This window comes from Oncorhynchus tshawytscha, linkage group LG08, assembly GCF_018296145.1.
Source record: "Oncorhynchus tshawytscha isolate Ot180627B linkage group LG08, Otsh_v2.0, whole genome shotgun sequence".
Taxonomy (NCBI): domain Eukaryota; kingdom Metazoa; phylum Chordata; class Actinopteri; order Salmoniformes; family Salmonidae; genus Oncorhynchus; species Oncorhynchus tshawytscha.
Genome location: NC_056436.1, coordinates 13,135,445 through 13,156,807, shown reverse-complemented (window position 1 = coordinate 13,156,807; position 21,363 = coordinate 13,135,445). Strand labels below are relative to the sequence as shown.

At 39.9% G+C, this 21,363-nt stretch overlaps 1 protein-coding gene across 4 annotated transcripts in view; it reads right to left on the bottom strand.

The window, feature by feature from the left end:
• The window catches only part of LOC112236003 (paired box protein Pax-9-like), a 16,871-nt gene extending 5,284 nt beyond the window's left edge, over nucleotides 1-11,587 (bottom strand). The window contains exons 1-4 of one of the 4 annotated variants that reach the window (XM_042325257.1): nucleotides 11,373-11,587; nucleotides 10,082-10,744; nucleotides 7,438-7,589; nucleotides 1,271-1,274 (exon numbers count right to left, since the gene is read on the bottom strand). In XM_042325257.1, coding sequence (XP_042181191.1) covers nucleotides 1,271-1,274; nucleotides 7,438-7,589; nucleotides 10,082-10,744; nucleotides 11,373-11,376 — 823 coding nt within the window. In that variant the 5' untranslated portion in view covers nucleotides 11,377-11,587. The remainder of the gene's footprint in view (nucleotides 1-1,270; nucleotides 1,275-7,437; nucleotides 7,590-10,081; nucleotides 10,745-11,372) is intronic. The other 3 variants (XM_042325255.1, XM_042325256.1, XM_042325258.1) reach the window with 3 other exon arrangements.
• Between the last annotated feature and the right edge of the window lie 9,776 nt (nucleotides 11,588-21,363).

Sequence of the window (21,363 nt, the reverse complement as noted above, 5' to 3'; positions counted from 1 at the left end):
GGGGAACAGGTTATGTAGAGGTAGAGATAGAGGTAGAGAGAGAGAGAGAACAGGTTACAGAGAGGTAGAGGTAGAGGTAGAGGTAGAGAGAGACAGGTTACAGAGAGGTAGAGGTAGAGAGAGAGAGAACAGGTTACAGAGAGGTAGAGGTAGAGAGAGAGAGAACAGGTTACAGAGAGGTAGAGGTAGAGAGAGAGAAAGAACAGGTTACAGAGGGGTAGAGGTAGAGAGAGAGAGAGAACAGGTTACAGAGAGGTAGATGTAGAGAGAGAGAGGGAACAGGTTACAGAGGTAGAGGTAGAGAGAGAGAGAGAGAGAGAGAGAGAGAGAGAGAGAGAGAGAGAGAGAGAGAGAGAGAGAGAGAACAGGTTACAGAGAGGTAGATGTAGAGAGAGAGAGGGAACAGGTTACAGAGGTAGAGAGAGAGAGAGAGAGAGAGAGAGAGAGAGAGAGAGAGAGAGAACAGGTTACAGAGAGGTAGAGGTAGAGAGAGAGAACAGGTTACAGAGAGGTAGAGGTAGAGGTGGAGAGAGAGAGAGACAGAGAGAGAGAGAGAGAGAGAGAGAGAGAACAGGTTACAGAGGGTAGAGGTAGAGGTGGAGGTAGAGAGAGAGACAGGTTACAGAGAGGTAGAGGTAGAGAGAGAGAACAGGTTACAGAGGTAGAGGTAGAGAGAGAGAACAGGTTACGTAGAGGTAGAGAGAGAGAACAGGTTACGTAGAGGTAGAGAGAGAGAACAGGTTACGTAGAGGTAGAGAGAGAGAACAGGTTACAGAGAGGTAGAGGTAGAGAGAGAGAACAGGTTACAGAGAGGTAGAGGTAGAGAACAGGTTACAGAGAGGTAGAGGTAGAGAACAGGTTACAGAGGTAGAAAGAGAGAACAGGTTACAGAGAGGTAGAGGTAGAGAACAGGTTACAGAGAGGTAGAGGTAGAGAACAGGTTACAGAGAGGTAGAGGTAGAAAGAGAGAACAGGTTACAGAGAGGTAGAGAGAGAACAGGTTACAGAGAGGTAGAGGTAGAGAACAGGTTACAGAGAGGTAGAGGTAGAAAGAGAGAACAGGTTACAGAGAGGTAGAGGTAGAGAACAGGTTACAGAGAGGTAGAGGTAGAGGTAGAGAGAGAGGAAAGAGACCGAAGGGGAGGAGAAGAGGCATTAGGGAAATATGGTGTAGGTGGTCATTGAGGGAAGGGGACTGGAGAGAGATGAGGAAAAGGAGAAAGGGAGAAGTGAGAGTTATGGTGAGGCTTAGGGTTGAGCTAAAATGTACTGTACTGTAGGTTAACGGTACAGAGGTGACAGGTGAGATAGGAGAAGAGAGGGTGAACGTGGACAGAATAAAATAGGCATTTGGAGAAGTTTAGGTTTTGTAGAGAGGAAGGAGAGAGGAGATGTGGGATGACAGAAATGAACAAGAGAAAGGGGAAAGAAATGTACAGAGGGTTAAACAAGCATGAGCAACGTTTTGGCACCATGACAAAAAATAACTTTGAGAATTCACCAAATTGTTTCAACACTTTGCCTTAGATATTATATCCATGTGTGGTCTATTCTATGACTTATGGGAATCAGAATGGTTTCTGCGGAAGAGAGATCATTTTCGTTGCTGTATAGTGGCCAGGAATTCCTCGACATAAGACCCAATGCCTATATTATTATTTTTTCTTTCGATGGACATTTACAGTCATGACGATGCGCGTGCATTACTCAGATTCTAAACGCTTTTAGTTTTTATGGACCCTAGGCCTATATTTAAGGGATGTTTTGTATATCACGAAGCAAAATGCCGTTGGCCTACTTACATCATGGCATTTTAGTTTACGGTTAACCTATCTAATGTTCTCCTACTGAATGTTGTCCATAGGCCTACATAGCCTTTAATTTAAGTTTTGTTTTTTAAAGATATTGAAATGATTTTAAAGCGAATAAAATAGTTAATAAAGTAGCCTAGCCTACATAGCCCATGTTGCACATATCTTCATTTGGTACAATTATTTTCCCGGTGTTGGATATTGATAAATCTATACGCACTCGTCACATGAATAAATTCAGTTTTATCGAATCCTGATATTCTACACGACTTGTTTTTCGTATAGGCCAACTCCCCCCTCATAAGTATTAAATGTGAAGTCAGACTTGCTTGTTTGTGGCTCTCAATAGTTATTTTAATGGCTATCATTCTACAGTAAATTCTGTCAAATGGAAAAAGGCAAGATTACCAATTGAATTCTAGTTTTTTATTTCGTTCCATAATTCACTTCCTTTTTGTTTGTCGTTTTCATGCCATTATTTTATACAAGACGGCATACCTGAGATTAATCACAAATAGCCTATATTGACAGGTAAAGGAAATTTAAATTGGAATAGGCGCCCACTGAATAGGCCGACAGATGAGGATCATTGAAATAAGAAGGCAGTCTGTAATAATATATATTTTATCATATTTATTCTAATCCAATCTCGAGGTATTTAGACAACAGTAGACCATATTGAAATGCATAAAATGGTTTAGCCTAATAGGCTAATAAATCAGAATTGTAGGGAAAATGCCGTTGTATCCAACATGTCAGTCAAAACCTAATCGTCTTTGCTATGTTGCTATTATGTCTGATGAAAACGATCCTATAGACTCTAGACTACTGGCACGTAAGAAATGCATTTAAAGATTCCATCCGAGCCGCCGGCGTTGTTTGTGAATATGCGTGTAGTTACCTTAAATTGAAATGTAATGATCCAATTATTTTTCCAAATAGTGACATGATACACCCTGCCCCGTGGGCGCGTGACTGGGACAACTCAAGTAGGCCTACGGTGCATGCATGTACTGTAGCCAAAAAATAATATACATCTTGAATTCATTGTAATGTTTTTGATTTATTTTCAAATGTTTGCGTGTGGGTTCGATAAAAACAATCTATAATATTTGTTATTAATCTATACATGCTTCATTGACCGGTCATTGGGAAGGAGTTATTTATGTTTCTCATCAGTAAATAGCTGTACCATTGCAGTTGCAGAGCCTGTTCGCTGACACTTGAACAAAGAAAAAACAACATTATTTTAGCAAAAGTTTTATTTGGACATAATGAATTCTTCAGCTTTTTGAAATCCCCACTCCTTAATTCAGTCCCCAGAAGTCTACTTTTATTATAAGGAGGGACTGTCGATTTGGGTAGGGAGAGGGCGGGCGTGTTCCGTTGTGTTTTGAAAGTGCGTGCCGACTGCAGTGTGTATAGTGTTTTTAAATATGGGTCTATATGCCCCAATTTGAAAGGATTTAGTACATCAGTAGGCCTAGTTTATCATCATCAAATGAAGTCCCGTTGACAACTATAGGCCTATAGCAGCCTGTTGCACGCAGAGAAAGCCACACTTTGAAAATGGGGCGTTTGAATCGATTAAAACCGCACGAATTGCAATCCAAATAGTTTCAAATGTATCGTATTATAAGTAGTTCTTATATTCTGATGATGGCTTTAGATCAGACTTTGACATGCAACATCTCAAAACTAAATAATTTGCTTATTGAAACATTGGAATAAAATAAAGTAATAATCTAAAAAATAACTTGACCTATGGCTGATTATGCCATGTATAGACTATCTGAAAAAGGCATTAGGCATACTTTTTTTTAAAATCCGAACGAGTTATATCACCACCGCATGTGTTTTTCTGCATAATTTGTCCCCATTGATGTATCAAACGGTAATCTATTGAAAAAATCGAGGTCTCCATGTATCATCAACTGATAATAACTCGCCAGTCTTTTGGTCTCAAGGGGGGTTTCAATGCTGCATGTATAAACAACAAAACATCACATACATTTGACAACACCATACTTGAATATCGATCAATTCACTTCACATTATACAATTTGAAAAGGTCAGTGTGCCTTTTTCCACTAGGCGTTATGGGCGTCAAGACCCCGGGATTAGTTTTGGCATTATCTCGCGTGCCCCCGACGATATATCAAACGAAGTACGCATGCCTCCCCCTCTCACTTCCTCGCTCACACATACTATATCACTCATGCACGCTCGCACTCACATTCTGTGTCCTCCACCTCACACGTTGTTTGCACCCTTGCAGTCGATATATTATCCAACATAAAATGCACCATATTTTCTAACACAAGACTAACACCGAGTTTAGTGAGATGTTCTTTGTGAAACTTTTGGAATTAAAATACGTTTATACACGCAAAAATATAATCTGTTATTCGACTAGGCCTATTAGTGGGATAAGCGTCGATGAAATTTACCCACAATTTCAGCAATACCGTTCAACTTCTATTAGATCAGCGTGCAAATCATTATTGGAGGTTAATTGTTAACATAAATGTAGCCTAGTACCCTGGCCAAAATATATAAACGTGTCATTACGTTTGAATTATTTAAACCAGTCTTGTTATTCATTTACATTAGGCCTAATATTAGTCATTATAGCACGTTGGTTAAGACAATACGGAAATGCCGTGCAATTAGGAAGTCAGCATAAAATATACAACAATTACACACAAAAATAAAATATATATATTTTTAATTCTCCGATGACTGTTATGATTATCTTAGTCTGTCAATAGGTGTGTCTTTCTGTTTTGTGCCAATTGATTTTCGCTTCTTGAATGAAAAAATTATATTAATGTAGAAACGTGTCCAATTTATTTTTAAGAACAAACTCGTATTTACAATGACGGCCTACCGGACAACAGTGGGTTAACTGCCTTGTTCAGGGGCAGAACGACAGATTTTTACCTTGTTAGCTCGGGGATTGGATCCAGCAACAACGCTCTAACAACGCTCTAACAACGCTCTAACCACTAGGATACCTGCCGTTCAATGAAGCAAATCAACGTCAGCAAGATGACTTGTTTCCTCTGGTCAAGTTAACTGGTAGAAAATATAGGGACTTGAGAAGTCTAGTTTATTTTTCTTCATTGATATCCCTAAATCTTATAAGATAAAGGCAAGTGGCTGCAAAGTACAAAATAACAAGCTTTTGCTGAAAAAAAATTTGCTAATTAAATGTGTTACCCCCATACAACATTTGGCTATGGAATATCGCTATATTTAAAGTTTCATTCAAACAGAACTCTACAACCCTTCCATTTTTTTAGCAGTTTAACAACTGCAGTAACTGCAGTGAAATGTGGTATTTGTGGTATACTGCACTCTAACTGACAGTAACACTGAAAAATTACTGCAGTAAAAAAAAACGGTGTTAGTCTGGATGCAGTATTTTCAGCATGCTGCAGTTATACTGCAGTGTACTGCAGTTATACTGCACTCTGACTGCAATATTTTTTAGTACGGAAAAGTTGGTCTATTCAAATGCACATTTGGCATGCTACGCTAACGACCGCCATTGAGCTTTTCAGTGCATCATACACAGTGCCTTCGGAATGTATTCAGACCCCTTGATATTTTTCCACGTTTTGTTACATTACAGCCTTATTCTAAAATTGATTAAATAGTTTTTTCCTTCGTCAATCGACACACAATACCCCATAATGACAAAGTAAAACAGGTTTTTAGACATTTTTGCAAATGTTTTTAAAAAATCAGACACATCACATTTACATAAGTATTCAGACCCTTTATTCAGCACTTTGTTGAAGCACCTTTGGCAGCGATTACAGCATCGAGTCGTGTTGGGTATGACGCTGCAAGCTTGGCACGCCTGTTTTTGGGGACTTTCTCTCATTCTTCTCTGCAGATCCTCTCAAGCTCTATCAGGTTGAATGAGGAGCATCGCTGCACAGCTATTTTCAGGTCTCTCCAGAGATGTTTGATCAGGTTCATGTCCGGGCTCTGGCTGGGCCACTCAAGGACATTTAGAGACTTGTCCCGAAGCCACTCCTGCATTGTTTTGGCTGTGTGCTTAGGGTCGTTGTCCTGTTGGAAGGTGAACCTTCACCCCAGTCTGAGGCCCTGAGCACTCTGGAGCAGGTTTTCATCAAGGATCTCTCTGTACTTCGCTCTGTTCATCTTTGCCCCTATCCTGACTAGTCTCCCAGTCGCTGCCGCTGACAAACATCCCCACAGCATGATGCAGCCACCACCACGCTTCACCGTAGGGATGTTGCCAGGTTTCCTCTAGACGTGAATGACGCTTGGCATTTAGGCCAAAGACTTCAAGCTTGGTTTCATCAGACCAGAGAATCTTGTTTCTTATGGAATGAGAATCTTTAGGTGCCTTTTGGCAAACTCCAAGAGGGCTGTCATGTTCTTTTTACTGAGAAGTGGCTTCCTTCTGGCCACTACCATAAATGCCTGCTTGGTAGAGTGTTGCAGAAATGGTTGTCCTTCTGGAAGTTTCTCCCATCTACACAGAGGAACTCTAGAACTGTCAGAGTGACCATTGGGTTCTTGGTCACCTCCCTGACCAAGGCTCTTCTCCCCGATTGCTCAGTTTAGCCGGGTGGCCAGCTTTAGGAAGAGTATTGGTGGTTCTAAACTTCTTCCATTTAAGAATGATGGAGGCCACTGTGTTTTTGGGGACCTTCAATGCTGCAGACATTTGTTGGTACCCTTCCCCAGATCTATGCCTCGACACAATCCTGTCTCGGAGCTCTACGGACAATTCCTTCGATCTAATGGCTTGGTTTTTGCTCTGACATGCCCTTTCAACTGTGGGATCTTATATAGACAGGTGTGTGCCTTTCCAAATCATGTCCAATCAATTTAATTTACCACAGTTGAACTCCAAGTTGTACAAACATCTCAAGGATGATCAATGGAAACCGGATGCACCTGAGCTCAATTTCGAGTCACATAGCAAAAGGTCTGAATACTTATGTAAATCAAGTATTTCTATTTATTATTTTTATTATGTATTTCTGTTTATTATTTGTAATACATTTGCTAAAATTAAAATAAAATAAAAACTGTTTTCACTTTGTCATTATGGGGTATTGTATGTAGATTATGGAATATTCAACAAAAAAAATTGAATAAGATTGTAACGTAACAGAATGTGGTCTGAATACTTCCCGAAGGCACTGTATGTCAAGATGTCAACATCTATCACCTGCAAGGAAATGTATGGATCCGGAGGATCCAGGTTCTTGGTTAATTTGTCACAGAACTGAATCAATCATATGCCAGTGATGGACACAAAACTACAATATGTAATAGCAATGTAACAGCACAGTAGCCCTATGTAGCCGAATAGAACAAGCCACAGTAGCTAGCCTATACACTGCGGTGGTCGGTGACTTGTCTAGAGGCATACCGCCCACCTCCAGAGAAGGAGTTAGCGTGTCAATATGATTGAAAGCACCAAGAAAGCATACTCAACTCGTATATTGATAATACAATAAGTGTGAGACACTACACTTGAAGGTCATCATATTGTAGTTGACCTTGTTATTAACACAAATTAGGCTAAAGATGGATAGGGATGGAATTCTATAGAAAAGGAGGTGTTTCCTTTTACCTGTGTGCATTTTGCTTCAGGTTCTATAGAATGCGGTGGTTTATGCTGCACGCCATTGACTAGTTGAGAACTTGCTGATGGCAGAAAATGTGTTCTGTTTATAACACTCCATTCTTCTAGTTTGGCGCTGGGAAAGGACGAACTGTCACTAACTGCAAGGAGCAAAACAAAGAGACACAGAGACAGAGGAGAGGGAAGTCAGAGGAGATGAACTGAAGAGACTACACGCTACCACTCCCATCTATTGTAGGAATTCATCTCACCTCAAAACTAAACAGCTTTTTTAGCAAAACCCCCGAATAAAAGTTATTCTGCAAAAATACGACGAATACTTGAAATGGTAACGATCATCATTTGCTAGGAATGACTTCAGATCCGACCATGTAAATAGAGAAATGGCTAGGGCTATGGTTGTCTTAAAAGGCGTTTCTGCATCTGTTTAGACAAATCTGAATTAGGCAGACTCGCTTTGTGCAGAGGGCGCCTAGCCCTAGTCATTTCTCTATTTACATGATCTGAAGTAATTCCTCAGAACCCTGGAAAACCCGTATATGTGTGTGGTTTTGCCTTAGCCTACTGATCAAACCGAAGCAGCTCATTGCTAAAAGGAATGCAGTAAGACGATTCTTTCGTGTAATGGTCAGGAACATTTAACCAAGCCCGTCTTCCTGTGGGGACAAATTAGATTTACTTGAACCGTTCCCCCTTTGAACGTGATGGATATTATATTATACACGGTTCCCAGAGTTTAGAATAGGAAAAGTAAGCCCACCAGTGTTGTAACTTGAGAAGACCACTGAATCGATTATTTTTTTCTCGACCCACTTTACTTTCTTTCAACAAATCAAGTTTTACTTGTAGTTGTCTGTTTTGTGCATAAAGACATTTGTTAAAATATTTGTTGTTGAAGGTCTAAAAGGTTGGGGTCTTTTTTTAGGGTATTTTTCTTAAATAATAATTCGCTGACATAAAGCTGTCTTGGGTTATTTCGAGGGAGGATGTATGTTATCCTCCGTTCTTGATGGAGCAGTAGGCCTGGCTTGGCGTCGTGTGTGTGTGTGTGTGTGTGTGTGTGTGTGTGTGTGTGTGTGTGTGTGTGTGTGCGTGTGCGTGTGTGTGCGTGTGTGTGTGTGTGACAGTGCCATTTGATGACCAATGCCTTTCAAAATATCGCCATATTCCAAATGCAACTCATATAATTTTTTACGCATAGCCTATAGGTTTACGCTAAGCCTATTGTTTTACGCATGAGGCCTGTACTCGCCATTTGCGTCTTAGTGATATTTTTTACGCTCTTTGTCTTAGAATAGGCCTACTGTATTGAGTATTCACTCCATGTTGTAGTGTAAACCCAACAGCAGATCTATAATAGGCCATATCATAGTCAAGTTTTTCTAAATGAAAACCGGAGTCTCGAGGCTGGCGAAGTAAATCGTGGCGCTAAAAGGCCTCACGTCATTCAGTGTACATTATACTTATTTCGGCTTTCAAAACCTGCCGCAAACATCTGCTAATAATTTGGAAATGCATACATTGTTTATAAAGGCATTCTTTGAGAACACATTCCTCCCCGGGATTTCTTGTTCGGCTTGAAGATCTGCGCTGCGTTTGAGGGGCGAAGCCTTGTTGTTTAGATTGTCGGAGTTAAGTTAAGACATGGAATGGCCGCGGCCTCTGGTATCTAAAGAGTTCTATTATACAAGCTCTAAGGAGAGTGGCATGTTTCTATCTACAAGGCGGTGAGATGCAAGAGCGATCTACTGACAGATGCACAGTTATGACATGCGCATAGGCGGTCGGGTGACATTTTACACTTTCCTAGCTTAAACAAAAAACGTTGTCCCTAAAAATCTTATTCACAAGAAAAGCCATGTATTTTTTATTTGTTGAAGGTCATATTTATTTCGGCTATATTGTTTCCAAAACATAATAGTATTTGTGGTAACATGGCGAAAACGAACTGTCCAATCATGACTGTAACTAACAAAAACAAATTCTCTAAACTGAGATAGGGCCTTTTACGCAACAACACAGGCCTTCGGTAGCCTAGTTCAATATAGCCCGTTTAGCCTATTGGAGCATTATGATAGTCTAAAAACGTGTGAAACTGCTTTGCAGGCGTGTGAATTTGAAGCGAGGCAAGAACAAAATGTGTGGCTGCAAGACATGGCAAAGCTTTGAACACCTCATTTTGATTTGAGTTCATCTCCTCGTGCACCGCTGCGCCTTCCCTTCGTTATCCCACTAATATTCCACATCCGCCCCAAGCCTTCCTTCAACCATCTGTTTTAATGCAACCGTTTGAACTAGGAACTAAACGTTACCAATACATGCACTCACCGGTTCTAGCAAATAACACATCACTAATTTAGAAAGCCAATACATTTTCGCACTTCGTTCACTATTTTATTTTTCATTGGTAGAATAATGATCCTGATTTTTTTTAAACTGCAGAACTCAAAATGTAAAAAGTTACACATCTGCCTACCTTGCGACAAGGCCCACTACACGCAAGTACACACGCAGACACGCAAAGTACGCACACGCACCGCACCCCCTGCTGACCCATGCGTTTTCCTATTTATTTTAACCATTAACAAATACAAATTCTTTGCCCATGTACCAAAGTAAAAATCATGCTTACTTTGTTGCTCTGTTATCGACCGAATCCCCAGAATATCTGTTACCGAGTGCGATGAGGGCCATATCCTGTGCATAGCCATGTGTCCAGGGAGGGAGTGCATGCCTGGGGGAGTCGGTACTTTGGTTCCAGAGGCTCCGATGGGGGTCGGATACGAGTATATGTGGTTGTATGGTAGCGTTGGTTGAGGTGGTTGGTGAGACGACTGCTTGCTGGACTCATACTGGCTCTGCTGGGATAGATTGCCAATCTTGTTGCGGAGGATCCGACTGATGGAGCTCACAGATGGTAGATTAAATTTGTCACAAACGCCATCAGCCAGTAGCCTGTCTCGGATCTCCCATGCGAAAATACCCGGGTCCCTCTGCTTGTATGTCCGTATGTGCTTGACCACTGACGGCGTGGTGACCCGTGGCTTACTGCCCCCGATCGCTCCCGGGAGTATAGAGCCGGTCTCATTGTACCGGGCCAGTATCTTGCTGACGCAGCCGTGGGACACCCGGAGCTGTCTGCTGATGTCGCAAGGTCTGATGCCCAGCTGAGCGAGCTCTACAATCCGCAGCCGGATGGCGTTGGGTAGCGGTCTGCCGTTGACGAAAACACCGCCGAGCTGGTTCACCTCTCCGAAGGCTGGCTCTGGTGTCATGGAAACATATACAGAGACAGCTAAATGAAACACACATCTTAAGTTAGACAACTTGTAGCTGTAGTAGCCTGTAATCACAACAATGCCCTATTATGACTAGTGTTGTTAATTAATCATGCCTAAATGCTAATGCGGTCTGCAATGTTGTTTCCACCCGGTTAAGGACGAATTAAATGCTTATTTACAGCATATGAGATTGTCTTAAATGTATTGGGATGTATATAGAATATGTATGTCTTTATAATACACTCAAAACAGATGCGTAAAACCCAATTTAGCGTGTGATGAAAATAAAAACATGTCCTAACTTCAGTCGCTCATAAAAACCCCGCACATTTTTTTCAGTTTGTCCATAATATACTGTTACATTGTAATACCGTTGTGTTTTACTTTCAAGATACAGTTCCAGTACAAATGTGTTTTACGCATATCTATGCTATAGGCTAGTTTTACCAATCAGCTTCTAATAATGGTAATTGGAAAATCCCATCGTAAAAACCAACTGATGCGTAAAACAACTATTCGGTGTATCCATACAATCGCCTTATAAGCAATATAGGCTAATCATAATTGAGGCAGGAACACCCGGGGCCGAGTGACTGTTACAGACTAACTCTATCATCGGCACACGTTTCCATATAAACTTACCCATTGCGTTTAGTCCACAAATTATTATTGGGATCTCGGAGTTATACCTTCCGTCCAGTTCCGCGTCCAGTTTCGCTGGTGTCTGGAAACCTGTCTAGGGGAGCACAAATCCTCGCTCTCCTCCGCCACGGGTAGGCTACTGCGATAACCAAACTACGATAGTAGCGAGAAGGACAAATCCGCGATGTGTTTCCTGATGGCAGCGGAGACAGGTTTACATTTCAATCCAGACAATCATGGGCCGGACTTCCAAAACTTTGCTTCTCCCCGAGGCTCGGTCCGCCAATGAAAGTTTGAGTTTGTAGAGAGTAGCTTTCCTATTGGACTGAAAGTTTGACATGACATAGCAAGGTAACCCCCTCTCTTCCACAGGAACTACAGACAGGGCTACCCTACCACCACGAATTGCAATTATGAGTTGCACTACACAGGAATGGTAAGTTATAATATTCATATTGTGATTATGAATCATACATAACAATGAATTAGGCTACAGGATAAACCACCAATGTAATCATCCCAATATATTAATACAGTCAAGTGTTTGGCTTTTGCTGCCTATATAGTCAGTGAGTAATTCATGTGATATGAACACAAAATTATGAAAGTGAAAATAACATCTTACATATTGATATTCCATTTCCTCAGTTCAAATGGATAGTCTAACGTCCGTAAAGGCTGTCTTCCCTCACCAACCAAAGTAATAACAAAAGACATTGAGAATATTTGCACATCATGAAGTGGCACCCAGAGTAAGGCCAACGAATCTTATGATGTCATATTCATAGGCCTTGACTTTGACTTATAAATACACAAACAAAATAAGTTACTGTCGGAGTTGGTCGTTAGGTCATTGCCTATATTGCTCATTCCTGTTAGGCTACTAATACACTTGTATTTCAATGTTTTTAAATATAAATTATCCTTGTGTAAAAAACTGGAATTTATATTCCAAAGTAGCGCAGGACTTTTTTTGATTGTTAATTTGTGTATGCTTTAACACATTTTGATTAATCTCTTTCCTCTTGCATCATTTTTCTATAATCGAGATACGATTTTTTTTTTCTAGGTTGTATGTTGATATTCAACTGAGTGTTTAAGAAAAATATAGGTCTAATGCGTAATCTCAGAAAACTTGGCCTAGAGAGCAGACTATATGTTTGCTATTAATAGCTTGAATAAATGTTAGATTTGCATATTCAACACAATGTATTTATAAAAAAAAGCATGTATTTGAGTTACTTATAATTGCATATTTCAAATACATTCTCAATTATTATGAAATATTTTATTTAAAAAAGGAATATGAAACAGTAAGCATATGGAGGTTTGCTGTTATGTCGTGTTTATTTATTCAACGTATAGATGCATACCATGAATGCGCTAGACTAACCCTACACCTATATTTCACTCATCTGACAGGCAATATAGAACGCCTTCCACACGTAGGTAATCGGACGCTTTGTTTCCTGTTTACAGGAGAAACTATAGCTCTTAAATTAAAGCGCTCCGTGGTTGGTTGACCTGTGCTCACGGTTCTCTTTCTCTTGTTGCTAAGGGTCACTTCACAACAGTAAGCTTAGTTTGCTCGGCATCTTAGAAACAGATTGCAGGGTATCAACACTAGCCTATATCGTCTATACACACATATACGTCGCTCAAGCTTATTCTGCAATGCATTTAGTCAAGATTGTCTTCGACTCTGTCCATCTTCTAACTGTCCGTTTCTTCCAGGGCCCTCGTATTTTATAGCAGCGATAGATTCCAGGTTAGTGATCACTGGACTCTAAAGTATTTCTCGCTCGTTTTCCAGCTGTTCTATTGGTGCACTTCCATACAGGATTTACCCCAGCGTTTTGCCCCAAAGGCTTAGACTCTTTCCATCTATGCGGGCCGCACCCGTGTCTCACTGGGCCATGGCTCCGGCGGAACTGCTCTCACTTGGGGCCAAAGCCTGGCCACCGGTACTTTTCAGCTGACATTTAGCCTATATAACAATGGCCAACTCTGAACTTATCACCTTCTCACAAACTGTTTTGATTATGCAGAGGTTCTTGATTCTGCTCTTCACAAGTCCGGACTGTCTGCCTTAGCTATGGAAACACTATGTTCCTAGTATAGCCTAGTGGAACACTGGCTCTAATGCGTAACACTGACGTTACAGTCGAAAAGCAGCATAAGCGTGTTCCTGGTGTACGTATTTGTGCGGACTGGGCCGATTCCCCTGGCCCCCACTGTCGATTGTAGCCACTAATGCCTAAAGGATCATGTTTACCGTTGGAAAACGTGCTCAACTTGTTTCCATTGAGGTGCTTCGGATGTCTGGAATAACAAACAGAAGTCTGAGGGATCAGAGGTCTCCGCTCAGCAATTAGTAGTCTAGATACTTTCAGATTCATGTGATGGTATTTAAAAAGCATTTACTTTACTAACATTATACTTATATTATTTATTCCCATTCGGACCATGCATGGTGCAATGTTGATCAAGATTCGAAGTAGGCTTATTTATGATTTTTTTTAAACTATCCGTTGGTTCACGAGCAGACCCAGCATCAAGTGCCAATTCAATTCCCCAGGGACGCGCGTGCATTGGGGCCAATCAAGGCATCGAGGGAATTCGCTTGCCGTCCATTCCACCTCCGTAACATTCTAATACGAATGGGTGTCTTGTGACGGGTCCCTCGGCTGTTTAGCTCTATTCTTCTTTCTGTCCACACGTCATCTTATCGCAGTGAGACATAAATCTGAAGGGTAAATTGGGCATTGACAGATAAGTGTTAACGATGTGTGTAGAGGAATGTGAAGAGATATATACGGTCTTTAAGTCTGCCTAAAGAGAGAATAATTATCGTGTTTCATCAGCGAGATTTAGGCTCAGATTGTATTACAGCCGAAACGATATTACATCAGATGTTTGTATTATTGATGTTGTTGTTATTGGCTGTACTAATATTGTTATAACTGTGGATCTATTCCTGAAAAATAGTATTATTTGTATAAAGGTGGTAGGCCTATAGACCTGTTATTATATTTATTATAATATTTTTTGTTATAGCCAAGCATGGTATGAATTGACCATATAAAAAAGTCCATGTGCAGGCCTACTAGGCTACAGTAGACCTACATCCTCCTGTGTGTATCTCTATGCATTTTCCTGTAACCCAGCCTTTTTTGCCTTACATTATGCCTTGCGATCACCAAAATAGTTCCATTTGTAAATTCATGAATTCTGTATAACATCGCCTACCACTGAAGAGATTAAAGGTGATGAGTGATGTATCGATGGAGATCACATTAATTACCATGGCACGTCATCTATTCTATCCGATCAGCAGGGGATCTTTTGATGTCTGTGTTGCCATGATTTGTAGCCTATTATTTTAACCCGATATTTTCCAATATATTACACAGTTGACTAAATAGGTAGGCCTATAAGTTTTGTGGAAATCTAAAAGGCATGACTAACAATGAATTCAACTCTGCTCTCCATGCATGTCCTCAGTTTAGGACGATGTTCCTCGCGCATGGTATAGGCCTAGGTTTAATACTAGCGGTGCTCTGCTTATTTGAACTAAAAGAATTTAAGGCATGCATCGTGTAGTTGACTAAAACAGGATTAGCCGTGTCGAATGGTCCTAACCGCAAGTCAACGCATCGCATCCTTTCTGATCTGTAAAACACGAGTAACTGGTTTTGGGGGATACGGACCAACCGGACAGTCGACGTAATAACCCAATTTCAATATTTTCGTTTCTGTCCATTGAGCTCGCTTGTAACCCATGTGGAAATCCTTAATTTTACGCTCAAAATGGTGCAAACATAATTTCAATTTCACGCACCGAATCCAGATTTTTTTAGGCTAAAAGAATGCAGCCATTAAATTATCAATATTCCGCTGCCAATTGCACATACACATTATCTACCTTACATCTGTTGTAGGCCTATGCCTTTTTAAGATAGCCATGCACTGTAAAACATACCTTTTTTTCTAATTATGTTGTTTTTTAAGGTAATTCAGTGGCTGCCAGTTATCTGTAAGTTACTGTAAAAAAAAAAGGTACCGAATGTTACCGTAAATGAAAGTTTACAGTAATGTACTTTTAAACCAACGCTTTACAGTAATTTACAAGTAGCCTAACTGTGATTTATTTACAGGGGGGTTCTCATCATATGGCATGCTTGCTGCTATTTTGGCTGCATGGTGATAAAATGATTTTATGTTCCTAGGCTACATGTATGAAGTATTCAACACATTGATTTAATTAAGGGGTATACCTATGTTAAGATCAGTATTTTTTATTAAATTTGAGTGCATCAGATAGCCAGATTTGTATATATTTATTATAGGCTTACGCCTCGTTTTATTTGCACTGTGCAATCAATATGGTCCAAATAGCCTACAGGTTATCTTTCTGTTGGACCTATTCCGATATTTCGACGAGACAAAAACGTAACAAGCAGTGGACATCTGATGCGCTGTTCGGGTTGGTTGAGCCAAACACAGAGCATATTGGACTGATCTTGGAGTTATTTATATGTGCCCTTATAAGGCAGACTAATGTCCCTTTCGGTAGGTAGACCTACTGTAAATTCAGGAGGATGTACCCGATCAAGGGTGGCTAGGATCGTATCGTCTTCTATTCCCATAAAGGTAAGGATTAACGGACCCCTCGACCACTATCTCATTCTAAAACGATACAAGTTATTATAAGGCAGGCTGATGTAGCCCTCTCGGTGAATCTAAACAGCGCGTGCATGATGTTCCTGGGGTGGGGTGGCTCGTGATATTATTTTATACCCAAAGAGGAAAGGGATAATGCCGCCACAGCCGTTCTAAATTCTAAAAGAGAATAGGCCTATGTGTGTTGCTTTTATTCAGGGCGTGAGGTCATGTTGGTTATTCCACTATATTATAGACTGCATTGTCACCAGAGCAAGCCTACAGTATAGTTTAAACATTTCCTTCACCACATGGACTATAGGCCAATATTGAGGTTGCCTAACTGGGACAACACAACACTTTCTGTTCTCAACAGCCATGTTTAGATTTTATTGTCCAATTATTTTCTCAAATATTACTGAAAAATATCTAGAACTGAATTGTCTGCATGGTAATTTGTGGTTGTCTACGATAAAGCCCTTGTAGAAAACGAGGGTTTGCCTGGTTCAGTATTTTTAGAGAGAGCGTCACGCCGCAGCAGCAGCGCCCCCCACCAGATTGACTGGGTATCTCAAGAGATTCTCTCCACATTTTAACCCATCTTGAATTTGACATATTTTTAAAATCTTTGAACAACCCTAGTTTGCATCTCATTCATATCCTCAAAATACCAATAAAGTTTATATGGATAATGGAATGATTATGCTTGACCAGTACTCCTTTGACTGGAATTAAGTCAATCGCTCCATAGAATATTTTTATTTTATTTAAGTAGGCAAGTCAGTTAAGAACAAATTCTTATTTTCAATGACGACCTAGGAACAGTGGGTTAACTGCCTGTTCAGGGGGAGAACGACAGATTTGTACCTAGTCAGCTAGGGGATTTGAACTTGATCCTTCCGGTTACTAGTCCAACGCTCTAACCACTAGGCTACCCTACACTGATGACGCATTTTGAGCATTTCTGAGTCCGACTCCCTCTATATCACATTCGCCTATATCATTTAGTGTACATGTTGTATGATATTGCACCATTCTAGGCTATATCACATGATATCTAATTCACGATTTCCCTGCATTGCCCAGTTTATCCTTTATATCCCTGCCTGTATTAAATATTTTTCAGACAATATCATTTGTATGTAACAGACTAATCTAATTCAGTGTAGGCCTATTTATGCTGGCTATACATTGCCTATCAGTTTATAAACTATCAGGCAGTGGGATCCGTTTCATATACAATCTGATAAAGCCTAATGTTATTGCATAATCCGCTATGGGGGGAGTCTAACCTGTTCCCAGCGGTGCTTGGCCCGGCACCTCTGTTTTGATATCTCGTTGTGTAGTCTCTGAATTAACTTGGGACGTGCGCAGCAAGCAACATGTGTCCAGGTTGGTTCCAAACAGAAGGCTATTTCATAATGTCCATGGTGAATAGCACTAAAACAACGTTACCACCATGTCTTACACGTTGTGCTGTACACTTACTGCCTCAATGCTTTTTGTACATATTGATAAAACATATCATAATTCGACCAACTTCTTCAAACGTCAAAATCGTCGCTTCATATTTTCTATTTTGTAGCCTAATGTAATACATTCCTGGTTATTTAATTGCATATTTATTGTTGATAAGGTATCTTAACGATCGAATCCTTTATTGAAACAATAACAACGTGAACACCTCGCCTCTGTAAAAAGCTGAGGGATGGGCCTGGAGAAAATAATGTAACCACTCTCAAATTTATACAGAGCTATGGATGCAAGAACTGACCATCCATGACATCACAATGATAGTTGTAACCATGTTTTGAGGCTTTACAGTGTTTGTTTACATTGTTTACAAACATTGGCGTAAAACAAGCTTGGATTTGGGGTTCTGATGGGGTACGACAGTTGAATTGAAGCAAGTTATATTCTTAAAATATCAATGGGTAGCCCATATATAATTAAATTATATGTCCAAAAATTGATGTAGCATCTAAGGATTTCAGATGTAAGATGGGCTTATGTAATAATATAACATCCAGAATTATAGCAGGGTAGGTGGATATTATGGACGGACAGAACGCGCTCCTATTAACTTGATGACCAGTAATCAACTTTCCATGACAGTGGCGTTTTGTCCAAATTAAAGCCACTTGACGTTATTATAATGATGTTCTTCAAATTGCGTGTTTTGCGTATTCATAGCATGACCATTTTATGAACAAGACTACGTGTAGGGATTTTACATTGAATGAACATTGATGTAGTGAATGGAATCTTCATTTGATACAGTATATGACCACTTTTTTTTAAAGAATAACAATCTCTCAACTAAATGTGAACCAGAGGATGAGGGCGCGAGCGTTCACTTAGAATTCCTCTGAGACTGATTCAAAGAACGTCTGAGAAGAAGTCAATGGAGTGTACTAAAAGCCTTTCCTCATAACAGACAAATGATTCGTCTATCAGTCATCGCGTTTTGGGGTACTGTATTAATAATCAAAGTAATTAGGATTCTCTTCATTTTTCTGTCTCGGGATAGCCTATACTGATCGTTGTTAAATGGATAAGTCCCGGACTCTATTTGTGTCTCTTTGCCAAATCAAAGTATCATAGTTGAAATCGTGTGACAATCATTACTACAGTAGATTTAAGGAACTGTGATAAATCGCCTATAACGTATCTGACGCAAATGGCCTACTGGAATCAGCATCTTCTACTAAGAGAGATGGACGTTTGTCATGTTATTGGACAGACAGAAGCAGAAACAGAGTTTTCTGGTGTAAACGGACTCCTTTAGAATCGTTAGGCCTTATTTATAACAGAAGGCCTATCCTTTAACGTGAAATCGTGACGGCATGACGAAGTGGCAATATGAATCGAAGAGAACTCTGGGTGAATTTAAAGGTTGTGCATACAACCAGTGTAGATATAACTTTGTATCTTCTCTATGATGCTCAGTAGAGAATGCACATGTTAAGACGCAAGGCAATAACTTGATATCAACGAATCATTTGCCTATTGCTAAAATATCATCGTTCCTTTTCAGAGTTTAACATTGATGCAACATAGTATGTAGACTAGGCCACTCTTATGCCATCTCTGTGAAATGAAAAAGACTTCCCCAAAAGGAAAATGGGTCACGGCAGGCCGTTTAGGCTTCACTACGTTCAGGTATGTGGTAACTGTAATTGCCCCAGTAATAATGCCATAATATCAAATGGATCATGTCAAATAACATCCAAATGTACTTGGCGATAAAAAATTGTTGATCCAAAGTCTCATGATGTGAATTAAGCTTTTAGTCTGAAATTGTATTTGGGATGCACGGAGGAGATCATTTTTAATGTGAATATTAATAGCAATGATTTGGTCTAAATATGAATTATGCTATTTAAGTCGGTCTATAATCGAATATTTCTTAATGATCAGAATGTTTTGGGAATGTAAAATGTATCATCTTTAATGTTTAAGATTGCAGCGATAAGACAATTATAATATGTATTATTATGGCTATGATTGTGATCAGGCCTACTACTATCGCTATGATTATGGTGATAGCGTACTTTAATTCATGTAATTATTATACGATTCGTATTAATTGTTAAGATAGTCATTATTACCATTATTATTCGTTGGTTGTCATTATAATTGAATATAACATTTGCCAATAACAACAACAACATATTATTTTTACAGGCTTTCATTGATGTTATCATGCTGTGACTGTGTATTGCTGCTGTTATTTATTTGAATATATGCGATGGTCAAAGGAACCAATTGGGCACAGAAGCCAATTCTACATCTATTCCACGTTATTTAATTGAAATGACGTGGAAACAAGGTTGATTTAAGAAGTGCGTGCCCAGTGGGAAGTTAGCCTTATTTGCCATGCTTCTTGCTTGTAGTACAAGTCTCAGAGCCAAAATAATTGTCACACTGCAATTTAGTGGGCCAAGTTCAGACAGTGTATTTAGGCTACTGATGTATTGAAGCCAACGACTAGACTAATATATAATATGAAAAATGTCCTAAAAAGTTGTACTCTGTCTGGACCACTTTGGTCCTGATTTGTCCCCTGGCTACACGCGAATATTATATTGTACTTTCCCAGTGAAGATGGGGACGTGCATGATGACAGCATCTAAAAGCACGTCATCTGTGTTTTGGGTTGCTAGGGGTGCGAAGTATACTTCCTGGTCCTTGAGATTCTGACAAATCTGCAGAAATGGCAAATGAGTTAGACTCCACTACAGTTTCCCACTTGCTATAATGACTGGATGGACTCCATTGTGGGAACTTAGCTTTCAACCCTAAATAGACTCTAGAGTCTAGAGGAAGGATAGTGTTTCTGAGTTGTTAGGAACATTTTGGAGCTATTAACATTAGTTTCTAACTAATTTCATGTATCACAGATGTGTTAAATATGAGTTATATTATATTATATATCTTTTTATCTCGGGAGGGGGGGTCTCTGCATGATTTTAGCAAATGTATAATCGCAGCTTGGGACCTTTTTAAAGTGTCCCATTGATGACTCGAACCTCTCTCATCCGACACCATTAAAGCCCTTTACAGGTTAACACTTCTGAAAGGTTGAGTGCCCTGGAACTTTAGTACGGCCGTAATGAGGACGACTGCAGGTTAACGAGATATAGTCGTGTTTCAGAGGGCTAGGGCTGGATTTCACGTGAGAAGGACAAAAGAAACAATATTTACGACACTTTTAAGCATCCATCATTTTGACATCTGTACGTCTGGCACCTGGTCTTCATTAACATTAAGAGCAGAGCTCGGCCAATCAAAAATATTGGAAAATCTATTTTGCACAACAGTCAAATGAGTGGCAATATACCACTTACATAATTTAGCAGACGCTCTTTTTCAGAGCGATTTACAGCCTTAGACTTACAGCAATTAGGCTTGAATGCCTAGCTCAAGGGAACATTGGCTGATTTTTTTCACATAGTCGGCTCAGGGATTCGAACCAGCACCCTTTCGGTTAGTGGTGCAACGCTATAAACCGCTTCCTGCCCCGAGGTACAGACGTCAGTTCAAGGCCTAGTATTGATTTACATTTGGTTGAGTTGTCAACTAACGTGAAATCAAGTCATTGGATTTTTGTCATTGGATTTAGGTTCAAAGTTGGCTGAAAAAAATACGATATTCTTTTATCTTGATGACAGATGTAATCTGTTTTCCACATTTATTCCATGTAATCACATTGAATGTTTTTGTTGAAATGACGTGGAAACGCTAATTCAATCAGTTTTTGCCCAGTGGAATGCTTCGTTTATGTTGGGTAATTCTTCAAAACGAATTCATGTAAACATTAGTTCGT